Here is an 18,096-nt window from a genome sequence, read left to right as displayed (position 1 = left end):
CAAAATCCCACTGGCATGCATTTACTGCATTTAAAGACACTGGCAGTCAGTTCAGTCAAGCAATGGAAAGTAATTAAGACCAAAATCCAAAAAAACATCTAAAAGTCCTCTGTGAACGAATAGTTGTAACATCTATCTGAAGTTAATCAAAGAAAAAATCATCTCAGCAGTGATGAAGAGCGAGGAGTGATTCAGTGAACTATGTAAATCAAAATCTTATAGCTGCCTTAGTGTTTTTTCAAATGGAAATGAGGCTTTTTATATCAAATTGATTTGGATTCCAGAGCAAACTGCTTACCCTGTTGCTCTGAAAAGAACTGACTAAAATGGATGAAAAAAAAGAGGAACTTTATACAACAGGGAAGGAAATCAGAAACTGGCCTAAATGCTTAGAAAATCAGAAGAAAATTCCAATCATTCATATCACGCTTTTCCAAATACAGTGTGTATCACTGCACATCAGGACTAAATGTCAACATTACAGTTCATATGCAGTTCACAGCAGCTACAAGGAATCCTGTGTCCTTGAAATAAAGCAATAATGAATATCTGGAGTATTCAAAAGTTATTAGCATTCATTTTGCCTCTACACATACAGTTTATTTCAGAAATACTACATAACTCACATGTCAGTAAGGAAAGAATTATTTATAAGCTTATCTGTTTTGAAAGGGGGTAAATATAACCTCTTGCTGTTGACATTGTCTAGAAATACCTTCTCCCAAATGAACCACTACAATCAACTTAATCCAGACTACTATCCCATTACTGCAAATTTAAGTTAGAAATGTTAGAAATCAGTGTAACTAAAATTACCTACCTATGGAATTTGTTCCATGATTTTATAAAATGAGGTTTTACTCACAGTAGCCCCTTCGAATGACTCAGGGACATAAAAGTAATTCTACTGCTATAAATCCCATTAACAGCAGTATCCATACTGTTTAGGATTTGCAAGTAATATAGACAAACTTAAATTTTCATGGATCAGCAAAATTCAGGTATACTTGAGACTAGAAATTAGAAGGTTGTTGCAATGAGACAAAAAAAAAGAAACCAAACAAAAGTAATGACTTGGTATATTAACCTCATGTACTACTACTACTACATAAGATATATAAAGCTCTTCTCCCCATTGCAAAACCTGAATATTCTCAAAACATCAATATTCCATAAGTGTGACAGATGTCTTACATTTCCAAACTACAGCAGCCACCATTGAATTTAAATACTTCCGGTATGTCACATGTTGAGAAAAATAAATTTTTAGAGCAGGAAAAAGAATCTTCTTTTCACATGAAGAATATTCACAAATTTTCTTGACCATTTTTCCAGTTCATCGGAACAGGACTTTTACTCTCCAGAGACACACATACAATGTACTTATTTTATAAAAGAGAAAAACATTTTAGAAAAGAACTTCTTGTAATATTTGTAAGGATTTCTTTTCTAGTCTTACAAAAAAAATATACTGCACCGCTGCAAGAGTCAAAATTTAAAAATAAATTATAGGGGGAAAAAATTTGTATCTCTTCAGTTATCAAGGTACTATTTTTGGCCTGATTTTGGCCTAATCCTTCATTTACACAGACTCAGAGGTGCCCTGTTATGTTATCCAGCTCCAATGAATAGTGTTGTATGAATATGGACAAGATACACAAATATCTTCTGTGTCTAATATCTGATAATATACACAAATAAAATACAAAAGAAATATAGCTGATAGAAGCACTTCAGTTTTTAGAGGAGAGAGATCCAGGATAGACTTAGAGCATCCAGGATATTAGTTGTAAAGGTCAAAACAGTCAAGCCCCAAATAAAAGGCACAACTGCACCAAAGCAACACAAGTTTAGTCTCTAAGTTTCATGCCAGAATTTAAGTTCTATAATCATAATTAAGGCTCTTTTTTCAAAAAACAATTAAAATCACCTAATTAAGCACAAAGTTAAAACCAACTCAGCTGAAACCAAGGTACAAGCCTATGTTTGAATTAACCACTTGTAAATGTTGCTGAAGTCAGCTTGAAGAGAAGCTGTTCAAACACTTAAATGAATGATCATGACAGAGCATAAAAATATACCTTTCACTCTGCTCATCTGTTCAGTATCTGACAAGAGAAATTACATTTGCTCATGAAGCTAAAGATATTTCAATTTCTTAAATATCTCACCATTAATCGCTGAGATTTTTTTTTTGTTGTTAGAGAGGACACATTTCAAGAATTCTACTTTTGATCCATAAATTTTATCTGTATTTTTTGAAAAGTAAGGCAAATGAGATCCAGAGTTTCTGTACTCAGTAAAGACAGGGCACCATTGCATCCCTGCATGACCATTACCTGTTTCTATGTCTGTTAAATGTAGCATTGAATCAAAGCCCCCACTGAGGATTTGTCTCCCACAAGATGACCACCGAGCAGCTCGAACAGCACAAGAGTGGCAGGAATATGTTTTTAAACAGCAGCCTGTATCTACAGCATCCCATACCTTAAAAAGAAGGATAAAGACAATTTTATAAAGAATCACAATATTTTTTTCAAGGTACTGACAAATAGCTGCAGCAAATCATTACAGCTGAGAGAGCTTTGCATTCTGAAGTTGTATCTGCAAAGCTGTACAAGTCTGTTTGAAATAATTGCATGGCTGATTAAAATTAGGGCATTGAATTAACAAGGCACAAATCAGTAATATGGTTTTATGACTTGTACTATTTATTGAAGTGTCCACATTGCTCTAGGAGGCATCTCATTAATTCCCTACACCCTGTTTAGGAATGTTTCCAAATACATTTTCCCTTTAAATTATAGTTCCTTCCAAATTTTTGCCTCTATCATAACTTGCTTTGCATTGAGCACGAGGAATCCTAGAAGATGACAGCTTTCACATCTGCCTATAGACAGGTTATGAGCATATTTCTCACTCAGTTTGTAATTTTAAGCAGAATTTTTACCTTCACTGAGAGGGCAGTTAAGAATATCACCATGCATCTCCATGAAGATTTCTTTGGACCAACATCTCATTTTTCTCTTTCTGCTGGACAGAATTAGGTTGATGTTCCGAACTTCTGAAAATCCTATTCTATCAACTAATATTTTCAGAAAATAAATAGTCCTGCACATATTTTAAAAGAAAAGGGCAGCCGTTTCCAAATAAAATATTTTAGAAAGTAGTCTGAATTTAATTTCAGTTACCTAATACAGTTCACAATAATCAAAAGCACATCCTTTTTTAGCACCATTTTTATCATAATGTTAAGATAAAATTACAATTTTAGCAATAAATGACCCATAAAAATTCGGTACACTCAATTCTTTGAGAGAAGGCTAAATATCAGAACTATTTTTTCCTATGTATACTCTACATTAATAAAAGGTAGATTATAAAATATCTTATGATTGTATGAAAGACTATAACATCTGTTGAGTTTTCTAATAAAATGGATACCAAATGTTAGAACCATACCAACCAAATGTAGAAGTACATTCTGTTACTTCTAATATTAGTAGTTCAACTAAATCAATACTTTGACCCAACACAGTTTATTGCCTTAAAGTCATCATTTTACTTCATGGTACTTCTCTTAGCAGTTATTCATTTTCTTCCTGCAAAAACTTGCAGGATGAGAACAGCACTGCCGATGAGCTTAGAAGGCTATTCAGAATTTTGTCTATTTCAATCAATTTCTGAATTTTAAGATCTGGGATCAGTAACAAAATACAAAGAATCCTTTTTTTTTTTTTAAGTGAGATTGAATTCAATCTTCATGTATGTTGACATAATAGCATTGAAGTTAGTACCCCAGTAAAACTCAATGTGTGTTTGTCCATTTTGAATGATTAAAAAAAAACCAAACAAGCAGCTCAGTAAATCAGAAAACATAAGCAGATTTTGCTTTCTAGTGGCAACAGCACAATTCACAATACAGGAGAATGTTAAGGGGGACAAAAAAACAGGACTTTTGGTAATGTATTTTTATCCTCAATTGTATTTTCCTCTTACTGTACAAAAAGGGCTTGCTGACAATATCATTATTATATAGTCTATACTCAGAAGACAACATTCCATTATAGCAAATTATTCCGTCAAAGTATGTTCTAATATGGAGCACAGCTCTACAATTCAAAGCAGCCAATTATCATTAATTACTTGAACAGTCAATTAAGTATGGAATTGTGATAGCCATACCCTAAGTATTCTACCCTATCTACAAGAAAAGAAATCAGGAAAAAATTAGTATTAAACTACTTTTGGAAGTAAGTTTCTCTGCTTTAATGAGTTTCAATGATAATTTCAAACTTCACAGTAATAAAAAAGGGTTAACTGTGTCTTGAAGGGATTTTTATGAGGAAGCTAATGAATTAATCAAGATAAAGGGAAATACAGGTACATGCTTCAGATATTTTTCTGTCATGTTTTAGTGATTAAGTATGCAAACTCTATTTTCACAAGCAGGATGAAGTAAGGCAAATTCAATACCACTTTTAAGTTCCCACTTGATTACAAAAGAGCTGTGTAAATGGAAAAAGCACACCCCTATGGATATGGAGCAAATGATTGATTCCTGTGGTTGAGATCACTGACCATGCAGCAGAGGACAAGTTACTGAATGCTGAGTTTCTCTCCACTGTGAGACTTTGCATCTACTCCTTGCTCAGATAATGCTGGTGCTGCAGTGCCTTCTGGAATTAGAGATGCTTTGGCAAAGGCAGTCTTGACTGACGAAATTAACTTAGTTTCTTGCTGTTTAACATAAATTTTTAAATATGATTCAAGAATTGAGGAAAAGTGTCCAACAGTGACATGCGTGCTCAGTGGAGCACCTTCCCTCCCCAGGCCTCCCTCCAGTCCAGCACTTCTCCTCCCCTGCTCCTATACCAGTCTCTCCTGTCTTCACTGGGCATTATGCTCAGTCCCTTCCATATCCTTTTGGCGAGATATCCACCATTGCAGGAAGCTGGGGTCAGGGCCTACAGGTTTCCTGTTGTCTTTCCTTGCTTCCTACTCATTTCACCTCCTGCTCCTTGCTTCTTATTGCTTCTCTGCTCCCCCTGTCCAAACACATAACTGTTGCCCTACCTCCTCCCATTGCCTTCTGTGTGTTCTTCACATGCATCCTTATGTTTTCTCATGTGTGTCCTTGTGTTCTCTGCCCTCAGCAGCATCCCCTTTTCTGCAGTCTCCATGAACAGAGGCACCAAATGCTTATCTGAAGTTTTAGGCCATAGTGAATTGTTTTCATCAGCTTCAGAGCAAGATGAAAGCTCAGGGCAGCTCATGACCTCCTCCAACACAAAGGAACACTGCAGTCCTGCTACCAAACCCAATACAAACCCAATATTATGCCAAATACAATCAGTTAGTTCAGATAGAGAGTTAGGACAGACTTCCATCAAGACATGGTCCAATGCAGATTCACTGGAGCCCACAAATGTGCTTTTAAATAAAGCTAAGAGGTGCCACTTCTGCTGTGGCTGTTCCCATCACCTGCTTTCATTTCAATTCCTTTCATATTTTAGAAAGAATGGTGATTACATAGTTATCTTCTAGGATTAAAATATGAGGTCAAAGCAGCAAGTTCAAACAGCCAAGTCATGAAATTATACTAGAGATTTCTTTACAAAAGCAATTTTCTTTTACTTTATCCTGGGCACTTTGTAATTCAATTGCTCTTTCACATTCTTCAAAATATTTGGAAATAAAGGCTTTAGAAGTTGCTTGCTTTCTGTGTAGCTTAGGAACATTATGAAATTACTTTTAGGTAATACAACCACATCTCCTCACCCTCAAGATCAAACATTCGCAAATCACGTAAGCAGCTGAACAATATAACAGATGAGATTCATTGTAGATGACATGTTTCCGAATCCTATTTTCTGATTGAAAGCTTTCAGGAAAACACTCCCTGGAAATAAAGTACTTTTGGTTGAAGATAATAAAGGTTTTCTTGGCAAGTCATAGAAGAAAGCAGGACAGGGTAAATATTTGATACTCAAGTAAATAACAGTCACGATACAATGTTCAGGGGTCTGCTGTGCTATCAACCAGCCCATGGGAAACAAAAGCTTTTATCTGACCAACCATCCAAGCCAGGCATTCCTTCCTAGGAAAAAAAGTCACAACAACATAAGCAGGGTAACCCAAGTTATGTGAGAACTCACCAGCATACAAAGATAGATGAATTAGGAATTGAGCATGTCTGTTTCATTGTCATTCTATTATTATCTACAACATACTTACCTCCAAGTAAATTAGATTAGAGAAAAAAAATACAGTAGTCTTGCTTTTAGAATGAGGAAGGTGTATCTATTCAAACAGACAGTCACTAATTGAACACTCAACCCAAGAAGAATGATTCAATTGTGATAAATTAGAAATTGGAAGCAAGTATGAGGAATTAAGTTGTACGCATCTTGAATTTGCATACCTAACAGAACTACAGCAGAACCAATCATGAATACTAAACAAGAAATTAATTTCTGGAGCATGTTTAACAAAATTAAAAACTTTTTTAACAGATCAGTTCAAATTAGTTTCAACATAACATCCATATTAATAAAATAACAGAACTCTTCCCCCTCTTCTTAAGCATGCTGTGCTGTTCTGCTGTAATTACCAGCTTCCTCTGTCAGTGGCTTCTACTACATGAATGATGGCAAGAAATAATTTCCAATTTCTTTATTAACCTACAGCCCTTTTCAAGGGCTGTAGTGGGATAGTAGTGAGTTGCAGGCAGCATGAATTGCTATGCTTTGACTAGAAAATGCACTGCTCCCTTCCAAAGCATTCTCAGGTTGTTCCAGAGACATGAAGCTGAAGAGACATGCCTCTCTCCTCTCCCTTTCTGGCATAATATTGCTCCCTGGTGTGTCTTTCTCAAGGAGAAAGGAAAAAAAAAAAAAAAAAAAGCAAAAACTTAACTGCAGAACTTACTGCATCTCTGAAATTTGACCATGTTGTATCTGCTAATATACATAGATTAGAGTACTCCCTGAACCATAGTGCTTTTCTGATCAGTGTCTAAGTCAGTCTCTGAATCAGTATCTAAAGAAAAAGACCTGGGAGTGCTGGCCACCCAGGTGGCCACAATATGCTGGCTTGTATCAGGAAGTGTGGTCAGGAGGAAAAGGGTTGTGCCCCTCTACTCAGCACTCAAATGACCCTCTACTCAGCAATGTTGGGGCCACACCTCAAGTACTGTGTTGAGTCCTGGGCCCCTCACTACAAAAAGGACACTGAGCTGCTGGAGTGAGTTCAGAGAAGGGCAACCAATTTGGTGAAGGGTCTGGACAAGAACTCCTATGAGGAATAGACTGAGAGACTTGGGAACATTTAGTTTGGAGAAGATGAAGCTGAGAGAACTTACTGCTCTCTATAATCATCATTACATTAAATATTAGGAAGAAATTATTTCCTGTGAGGGTGATGAGACACTGGAATAGGTTCCCCAAGGAAGTTGTGGCTGTCACCTCCCTGGAAGTGTTCAAGGCCAGGTTGGAAGGGGCCTTGAGCTAGCTACCAGTCAAGTGGAAAGTGTCCCAGCCCATGGAGGGGGGGTTGGAAGTGGATAAATCTGTAAGGTCCCTTCCAACACAAACAATTCTTAAAAAAGAAATAAATAAAACTAAATATATAAATCCCTGAAGGAAGGTTGTAGGAAGGTGGGTGCTGGCCTCTTCTCCTGGGTAAATAATGATAGGATTAGAGGAAATAGCCTGAATTGTACCAGGGAAGGTTTAGAACAGATTTGAGGAAGAATTTCTTTACTGAGACACTAGTTAGGTGTTGGAACAAACTGCCCAGGGAGGTGGTGGAGTCACCATCCCTGGAAGTACTTAAAAAGCATGTGAATGAGGCAGTGGAGGACATGCCTTAGGGGGCATGATGATACAGGTATTGATAAACATATTTTATTTATTGGCAGGGACTGTTGCCATTTGGATGTGGTGATCTTATAGGTCTTTCCCAATCATGGTAATTCTGTGATTCTGTAAACGCTTTGATTCCTAGTAGATACAGTAAAGAAGGATGCCCTACACTATCTACAGAAAATCATGCCTTTTCTAGTTTGCAAAACTGGCTCAGAACCTAGTTTAAAAGATTCTTTGAAACTCAGTGGGCCAGAGGCCAGAAGTAGTCCCATGGAAAAATTACATAAAAGGTATTTGCTCTTGCTTCTTCAGATTCCCCACTTCAATGAGGTGCAGCTTTGGACAAGATCACAAGAGTATAAAGTGTATTTTGGATACCTCCAACCAACAGCAGTAAGGACAATAATTCACTCAAATAAACAGGTACATTCTTTTGTTCATAGAACTGAGAAAGCCAGGAAAAAACAACAAAGAGCTGAAAATCAATAAATAGCTAAGAACTAGAGTTAGCAGGTGTGCCTAAACTTCTCCAGGCACTGTGTAATTGAAAAAAATCTGACATTGAATGGGCATATAATGTACAAATTCCTAAATAAAGGAAGTTTTAGAATGTTTCATCATTGTTTCTTTTATTGTCTTTTAAATTGTGAGCTAAATATCATAGTTTTAGTAGAAAGTAGAATTTGTTGAAAGGAGAATTACAAAATGGGTCACTGTCTTCGCACTCATTTGCCTAAATATGTAGCTCATCTGTGTAAAAACCAAAAACTAAGGTCCAGGAAAAACTATGAGCTAAGGGCCAGCTTAGTAAACAACCTCTAATTGTTAATGAACTTATTTCCATAGAATTATAAAGGATATAAATAGATGTTCAGAGTGCTATATTAGTTATATAGACTCTGATGGATGGCATTTTGGGCATACCAGCTTAATTTGCAAACCAAGTGTTCTAAAAAGAGTCTTTCAGCAGGATTCTGTAAAGCTAAATCAAGCTAACACATTTTCAGATGCATCAAACACTTACTCCAGGAATGTTTAAAAATGTGCTTGGGAATACATTTTCAATTATATCCACATTCCTAATCTAGACATAGTGTAAGAAGCATATATGTATTGCTGTCATTGGAGCAAGCACTTACAGATTTCCACTACCTCTTTTCTTGCAGTACATGTAACTCCAAATGTGACTATCTCACTCATTCGAAGCATAGGACTAGGGACTGATAAAAAAGACTTTATTATTGCTTCGATATCTGAATAGGAGTTTCTATTTGGATACTTTATTACTAGACTACCCTCAATAACAGAAACAAGGAGGATGGGAAGCAGCAAAATAGAATAGAATAAATAGAATAAATAGAGCAAAATGTCTCACTTTGGGTTTTTTTCACCGAACATCTTAATATTAAAATGTTTCAAGTACATTTACCAAACCAATGAGGTAGAAAATCTTCTCATTTACAATAGAAAAACTGAATAGTACATTAGATCTTAAGATAGCTTTTCTTTTGTAGGAGGCTTTATCCAGACAGAAGCTTTTTAAGTTATAATACCAGCATCATACTACTAATCAATTTAGCAGTACTACTAGAAACTAGTTGGTGGTACAAAAACTACCTTTTGACAAGCTTTAATCCTAGTGAGTCCAGCAAAGGTTGAGTTAAGTAAAAGCACTACATTCACCTTCAGGAAGCAGCACTAACATGCCAAGCTAAGCATGCCTATAAAATACATTTCCAAGTATCTGGTGCATTTTATTTTAATTTTGCCTCCCCCAGAAACTCAGCAGCCCATTTCCCAAGGCTCTGTAGTTATTAATTGTGAAGCTTCATTTGGATGGTTTTGCCGTGAACAAGAAAATAAAAACCTAATAAATGTGTACTTTGAGCTGCCAGTATCCTATAAAGTGATTTTAAGAAAACTGGCATTTTCATCTGGAAAAGGCAGAAAAATAAGAGAAGTAATTGAGAATTCTGTGAAAATAATAATAATAATAAAAAAGAAACACACAGCACTCTGGCAAGGCAAGAGCTATCTATCCGATTATATGCAATAATGGAATATTCTTAGTAAGGTTTCAGTAATAAGAGCTACTACACTTGGAAACACTTAACCTAAACTTGTTTGTTGGCCATCTGCTCTTTGAAATGCACGTTGTGATTCCATACTTCAAAAGCTAACTTGTAGCAGAAGGAAAATATAATCAGCCAAATGAAACTGAAAATATAAATAATTTGAAAGTATACAAATTGGCTGGGTTTTTGCCAATATAAATAATTAATGTAGCCTCCATGGGAGCTTTTCAAGCCAAAACTGGCAAAAAGAAGTCTTAAGAAAGATGTAAACTATTTATTAAAAAAAAAAAAAAAAAAGGTAATGGTAACAGACTGAACAACACTGATGTAAAATTCTCTACTAGAGAATTAGTAAATTATTTATCGCCATCACACTATATTTTTCTCAGCGCATACTGGCCTCTCCTGCAAATAACTTCTTTTCCATTCCTTGGATTCAGAAATGGAAAAGTAAACATGGACACAAGTGAACTCCTATTCCTTAGATGTTATTCATGTCTGAAATAACAGAACGACAAGCAAGATGGATAGGTGGGACAATACATTTCTATTTAGTGACTTTCAATGTTCTTCCCCTATTAATTATAGGTAGATTTCTGCCTATAAGCAGTAGTGTCTCATCCCTCAAGCACCTCACAACCCTCTGAGGGGGAGCTTCCCTTCCAGCAGTTTGGAGAGCACATACACACACATTTCCTGTACAGATGAAATGCTGTTAAACATTGGTAAGTAATGCATGTTGTTGCATCAGAATACAAATAACATATTTGCATGCTAAAAAAAAAAACCAAAAAACCAAACACCAATTCTAGGGTGTTACATAATTATTCAGAAATAGGCCCTGCTGCCTTTATAAACTAAAGCTATGGATTAGAATTTGCTTATAAATTATGCTTACTTTAAATTAGCATCTCTGTGATGCATATATAAATAAAACTTCAAAGTATGAACAAGCTCAGGACAAAATTTAGGCCTGTCAGGTCATTAAGACCAAAATATGATTAATAGTTTCAAAGTTATTCAATAGCAGTTCTATTTGAGTGCTTTCATGACACAGCAACTCATTGTAGAATTTTCTTTTTATTATGGTATATCTGTAGCTGTGCCTGTTGAGCTGGAGTCACACCAGATTTACAATGAGCTATTTCCATTCACCATCTGGGCTTCACAAATATAAGAAAGCTGAGCAAGTGCTTTCTTTCAGGCCATCTGCACAGAGTAACATAAGCACTGGATATTTAATAACCTACTTCATGACACCTAGGTACTGACTCACACATAAACATGAAACAGAGTTTGTCATGAGAAATTCTCCTCTTGTATGACACAAAAATTCAATATACACCTTAATGCTATTACCCAATCCAGATAAGATTTTACAAAAATCAGGTACTACCATATTATATACCTACAACAATAAGAAAAAAAATTACCTTAAATTTCCTGCTATACTCATTATGACCAATTATGAGAAAATAAAATGTGCAAGTCTTAAGAGAGGCCATTAAGGTGTTATTAAAGACCATTATTATACTCAACCTCAACAGCAAACCTACTTCATTACTAGTCCTATCACCATTTTAAAGAGGAACACAATTCTCACCCAAAAGAGGTATTTCAACAATAACTGCATCATCCTCACTTAGGTCTTTTATTTGCAATTTTAACGTTTTCTAACCTTCTGTTTGTTTGCGTAAGAACTAAAATCCAAGTGGTTCTACTTCCAGATGTGTTGGCACTCACGAGTGTCACAAATGCCAATGGAAGTTGAGGGTAGAGGGTTAACAATCTTTAAGTTTTAGACTGAGTTTTAAAAATTGGATTTTAGTCTCCCAGTGTTATAGCACCTGCTTTAACTTACCCTCCTGAGGGAATATCAACCTCACTATTAATTGCTGACTGAGCAATTACTTGTTCCATACAAATACTGCATAAGTATGCAGTTAAGAAAAATTAGACAATATATTTATGACCAGCTGCTAAGCATTCAGGTCTGGAAAAATGTTGCAAAATTTCTTTAAAATACTTGAAATGCATGGTGATTCTTCCCTTTTCAGCACTGAAGATAGCTTGTCTTTTTAGTCTAGAGATCCTCTAACCTTTGTTTCACTTTCCACCAGAAGGATCATTTCCCTCAAAATCAGACTGTCACTTGTGTAGAAAGTTTGGATTATTTCAGATGCACTTACAAGGATAATCTAACAATTATTTTTACGTGGCTCTGCCAAAGTGAAGTGACAGATGAAGTTTCAAAGCTAAGAGATGTGTCAGGGGGAGCTGTCTGGACCTCAGTGTTGAGACAGCACAGCACAGGTGATGCTTAGCGAGCAGCATCCTCTCTCCCACACACTGGCACAGCCATAACACAACCTGCTGCCAAATGTGGACCGGAGATTTCTTCCTATGGATGAGCTGGGCAGAATCTGTCACAGGGTGGTGCTCAGGAGAACAGTAACCAGACTTTTTTTTTCTTTAAACATGGCTGCACAAAAGTACTGTTAGAGAATGTGCTATTAAGTGGCGATAATTAACAGCATCCTCAAAAGAAACAATACTGAAGGGGGTTTCAATCCATTGCAGTTTGCAGAACTGAAAGAAACTCCCAGTGGAGACACTGACTGTGCAGCTACCTTAAACTGACTGTAAAGTGACACACTTTATCTGGATTCCTAAGAAATAATCTGTGTTCCCAAGGGTCCAGCAATCACAGTCTTAAGTCATTACTACTTCCTATTAAATGATATTTTTAGAGTATCATTACATAATTGAAGTACGATAGCTACTGTGCAAGCTTTGTCCTATCATTTGTTAAAAAGGTACTTCAGCTTCAAACCTCTCATGAAAAGAAAAAGAAAATTTATTAACTTCAACAGTAGCTGATTTTCAACTCTGATAATTACAGGCTGAAGATAGAAGGCGGGAGAAACTTTGAACCAATGCACCTTCCTTAAGGAATAAATTATTCCACACCACTTAGAAGTAAAAATTTTTTCCTCAGCCAACCCAAAATACATATTTCCAAGTAGTAAATATCCATATATTTACACTATATATGTTGTGTGTATATATATGCATATACATATACACTAGAATACTAGAACTGTTTATGCACTTAAAACCAATGATGAGTTTTAATAGTGACAACAGTCTTCTAAAATTGCAGACACCTAGATTCTACACATGAAGAGAATCCCATAATATGTTGTACAACTGATGTTAAATACTCATTAAAGCCCAAGATAAAGCAGCATTCTATTCTTTTAAGTGTCATGATACCTTAAGATTAAACAGGTTTCTAAACCTGAGGTAGTCCTGTTTTTAAAATGGCATGTCCTTAAAAATATAAGTTCTCAAAGTGAAATAGCATTTTTAAAAGCTGGAGTACCCCCATGTTCACTTAAAATATAACCATGATATAGTTCATTGTTTGCGGGGGCTTTGAGTGTTTTTGAGAATTTTTTTTTTTTAATAGGTTTCATAACAGAATCATGGACCACCTGAATTCATTCAGTTCATTGCTTCATAGCATTTCCAGAGATCACCTTGTTAAAGTAAGGCAGCAAGACTTTCGGTTTTTAAGCAGGTCTGAGAGCTACAAGTTTCAAATATGCATTTATTTTCAGTATCAATGGGGAATATAAGGCACATTTCAAAAGGGACAAAATAATCACTTTCAACAAACTAAATATAGCAGGAGCTATATATCTTATGTGCTTAATGAACAGTACTAGCAACACAGGCACCACCCTGACTAAAATAAAAAAATTTTTAGACAAGTTCAGTTAGGTGATCCTGCTGTTTTAAAATATTTCCAGAGACGTGGGCATTGAAGAGAAGCACTAACACAATTCAGTGTTCCTTAGGTGTTAGCTGAATTTCTCTATAGGAATGACTGACACCTCAGGGAAGAAGATAAACTAAAAACTGAGGAGATGTGTTGAACAACCAGTGAACTATCAAATTTTACCACCTATTTAAACTATAATCAAGGTGGACAGCTACACAGAGTGGTGCTAAAAAGCAGCTTAGTTTCTACTAATATATGTAAATGCTTTAATTCATAGATTGGCTAGAACCTAAGGTATAAATCTGTGCAAAACACAGTCATTGTGCAGTTGCTAGCATTTCTTACTGAGTACATTTCTTTAGAGCATTAAAGGTGAGAGAAAAATGACATATTTGTTTTCGTTACTTTTATGTGTTTTTCATACAGTGAAAAGTGAAATCTTGACAGCTCTAGTTTCCTTCCTTGATAGCAAAACATCATCATTAACAAAATTCTCCTGAAACTCTTTTCTCTTGCCTGCTTATTTAAAAGCTTCAGGGAAATTACTATGATAGACTTTCAAAACACACTGATTCTTAGAATGCTTTATACCACATGTATAATTTTAAAAGACACTAGAAAATTACAGCTGTTCCCAGCATAAATACTTAATGAGATCAAGATCTCCAAATGCACTGATCCTTCTTAAGACTTTTAGTTCAGCAGACAGCTAGTTTTCCCAGTTCTTTGCTCTTCAAAAGCAGATCTCGAAAGAACAGAGATGCAATAGAGGTAAACACAGCATTCTTTCCCGTATACCAAAATTTGGGAAAGCACTTTGCATTTCATTGATATCTGCATGCTCTAAATATAGCCCTGTTGGCTACAAGCCCTTTAAAAGCCAGTAAGACACTGGTGGGACAGCAGTATAGCTGGCAGCAATGACCCTGGGACAGAGATGCCAGTTTCTCAGCCCAGTTCTGTGTACCATGTAGCTTCCTCCCCTGCTGGCTTCAGCATTCAACCTGCAGTACCAAGACTTCAAGCAGTCACATTACACACAGCACTTGCTCATCTCTCTAGAAGGCAGGGAAGCTGCAACTTCTGAAAACTATACTAATCTAGACACACTGGAAACAGCAAGAAATCGAACATACATCACGGTATAGAATCCATGTTACCATGGATTTGAAGATACTTTATTTTGGCTACATATTTTAATAGCATCAGGTGAATAATTAAATCAAGACTGCTCACCACAGCTTGCAGTACCATTTTACTGAAGCTGTACTACACAAATAGAAGCAGGCTGGAGTGATCTTAAATTTCAGAGGAAGAAACATCAGAGCCACCTGGCAGCAGAGCAACTTTAACAGCTTGGTTCATTTCCACAGAATACCCTTATCCTCTAGAAGTTCAGAAACAGGGGTGGAGATGGCTGCAAGCCCACTTTTTGATTAAGTTCTTGCAGAAAATGTCTTCTTATAAAAGCATATTTCTTCATTTGCCAGAGTGAAATGCAGACTGAGAAATAGAACAAGCAGACTGATTATTTAAGTGACACTGAGGCTAAGACTTAACAGTAGTTCCAGCAGAGATACCTCAGCTGGCTCTGTATTAGAATTAGTTTAGCTAGGAAAAGAGAGATGAAAAAGATTACTTATTCTGAAAACTTAATTAATATTATACTAGGTATTTTTAACATGCTCTGAGCATACACCTAGCCTGAAACCTACACAGATATACTTTGGCTATTTTCAAGATTTTTCTCCCTAAGATGTTATTTAGCAGGATGGTTGTACAGTATGAGCCTGTACTTGTTCGAGTTATGCCAGGGTCACCCAGACTGAGGTTCTTTCCTGGTTTTCTTGGAAAACACCCTGCTCTATAACAATTGTTTGTACCATTACTTAACTATTATTATTTTTACATATCTCTAAGAACTGGGGAAAGTAATGGGGAAAACATACAGGAAGTTTATGGTCCAAGGTCTCAGGGTACAAGTTTGGTCTCCTCCTTCCCCTGGAAGAAGCTGCTATGTATGTTGTGAATATTATGGTTTCTAAAGCACACACTGAATTATTGTATATGAATTCGAAGTATTTCCTAAGTAAACTAAAGTGCCTTCTATAATCCTCACTGATGATTTCTCTTAAAGAGATTGACACAAGATCACAATCTCTGCTTCAGGAATCCTTAGTCAGGTGCGTCTACAGTGGATAGATAAAGGCAGATTTTATACAGAATTAAGTCTGAAAATACTGTTAAATCCTGGAAGCTGGAAAGCATCACAGAACGAATAACATGGTGAGATACAAGTGATTATTCCATTCAGGATGTTTGCATTTCCTGGCCATTCACAAGGCGTGTCTGTAGTATTTGGAAGTGCAGGGGCTAATGCCCCAAGGACCTCAGGATTTTTTAAAGGCTTGTTTTTGATTCTCAGGATATTCAGTGACTCCTATAAGATCTGCTAACTCAAAGCAGTTTGCACCACAGATGGAGACAGCTCTCTTTTAGAGAGCTTAGGTTTTCTTTAAGGTGTGCAGTAGCACAAACAAAACGTAGTCCCTCAGCACAACCCTGACATTTAAATGTAGGCAATCCTGCTCTGCAGTGGCTACCTAAGAAATGGGGGGGGGGTTTGGTTTGGGTTTTTTTTTTTTGCAATTTCTCTCCAAACACACACCACAAGGCAATCCTTTTAACTCAGTGCAGCCATCACCCCAACTATTGCTTGGCCTGCTGGTGGGACACTGCATAGCTGGAGGGCTGGTAACCAAGACAAGAAGCTCACCATGGCCAACAGAAATATCACCTTCCCTTCCAGCTTCTTCCACATTACAGACAAAAATATTTCACTTAAACATTTCCCTTCAGCATGCTGGTGCCACTGCACTGCTCTTTAGATCTGTGTGCCTCTGTGATACCAAGAAGAGGAGAGTTTTGGTTCATTTCCCCAGTTGGTAAATCTCCCACCGAGAGTACTCCCAAGTGCCTCAGGTTAACCGAGACTTGACTAATTCACAGCAGTTTTAGTGCAGATGTACATCAGCTGCGTCATTCTATTTTCTTTTCAAGTATATTCACTTCTCAAGTGAAGTGATTACAGCAGCTCCTCTTCTCCAAGCAATTTACACAATGTCAACATGCACCATTAGAATACTCAGATTACTTATTTTTGAGCGAACTCAAGTGTCTACATATTAACAGCTTTACATAAAACAAAACTGATTAGCTTTTGTTATTTCTCCTTTGCATATCTATGCAATCCATTAGACAGAAAGGGGCCTGGCATTCATGTGACAAATAACAGAAGATTGCAAATATGTTTAATATTCTTATTTGTAATACAGTTCAGCTCCTATAACATTATTTAGATTGCCCCACAGAGTTTCTGTACTTTGTACTTTATAACATTTAATCTCTCTCCTGTGAAATCTTGAAGAACAACCTATTACATAAGTCAGTCCAAGAGTAAGTTATTGACAATGATTTAATGAAGGCCTTTATCCCAAAGAGCACTGGTGGGTAATTTGCAAACCTAATGTATATTTAGTCAGCAGAGAGGGTGTTTTATGTTCACTTACATTCCCGGAATGTAGCACAGTAATACAGCCAACCTGACCCTAAACAACTTATCTTTGACTATATTTTTTATCAATACAAAGCAGAACAGTTTGCATCAAAATCTGCCTCAAAAAATAACCTTGGAAGAATAGCTAGCTATTTGTTTCACATCCTCCAAAAGACTACAGTAAATAGCCTATTTACTTTAATACTATATTCAATAACATTAAGCACAGCCTTAATATTAATTTTTTAAAAACATGTATGTTTTTTTTCTCAAAGCTGACAACCAGATAAAAATTGTGCATTAACTTTACTTGCCTAATACATAGTGACAAAAATTATTGCCATTTAATCTACAATAAGTTGTGTCTTTAAGAACATTATTATTATTGAAGTTCAAATGTTTCAAAGCTATTTCCCAGGTGTAACATTTTTTTAATTGGAACTAGTAGTATAGATCAAGTGAGAAGTCCTGCTATAAAAGTGTGGGTGAGAGCATCTAAATACTCAGAATTGTACTGGTTTAAAAGTATCTACTATATATCTCTACAGTAATAGTTTGGAAATTAAGTGTGGTTTTGTTGTATTAAGGAGACAGTATTACTAACTTTTGTTTTACAGCTGTATAAAAGCTGGAAATGAAAATCACAATACTTCATGCTAACAACCTAGAACCAGGTTAAACACTTGATTTCTTCTATTTGGACACCAAGATGAAGCCATGAATGAATGAGGATGTAGAATTCTCAAGGAGTAGATATGTATATATAGACACTCACAAACACTGCCTGGCATTTCCATAGGACCCAACTAA

General features: G+C 36.2%; 1 protein-coding gene across 1 annotated transcript in view; it reads right to left on the bottom strand.

The window, feature by feature from the left end:
- WDR25 (WD repeat domain 25) overlaps positions 1 to 18,096 on the bottom strand; it is a 56,088-nt gene that overhangs the window by 20,600 nt on the left and 17,392 nt on the right. The window contains exon 3 of the mRNA XM_008496466.2: positions 2,340 to 2,487. Coding sequence (XP_008494688.2) covers positions 2,340 to 2,487 — 148 coding nt within the window. The remainder of the gene's footprint in view (positions 1 to 2,339; positions 2,488 to 18,096) is intronic.

Source organism: Calypte anna, chromosome 5A, assembly GCF_003957555.1.
Source record: "Calypte anna isolate BGI_N300 chromosome 5A, bCalAnn1_v1.p, whole genome shotgun sequence".
Lineage (NCBI taxonomy): Eukaryota > Metazoa > Chordata > Aves > Apodiformes > Trochilidae > Calypte > Calypte anna.
The sequence above is the reverse complement of the archived record's forward strand: the minus strand, read 5'-3'. Positions and strand labels throughout refer to the sequence as shown.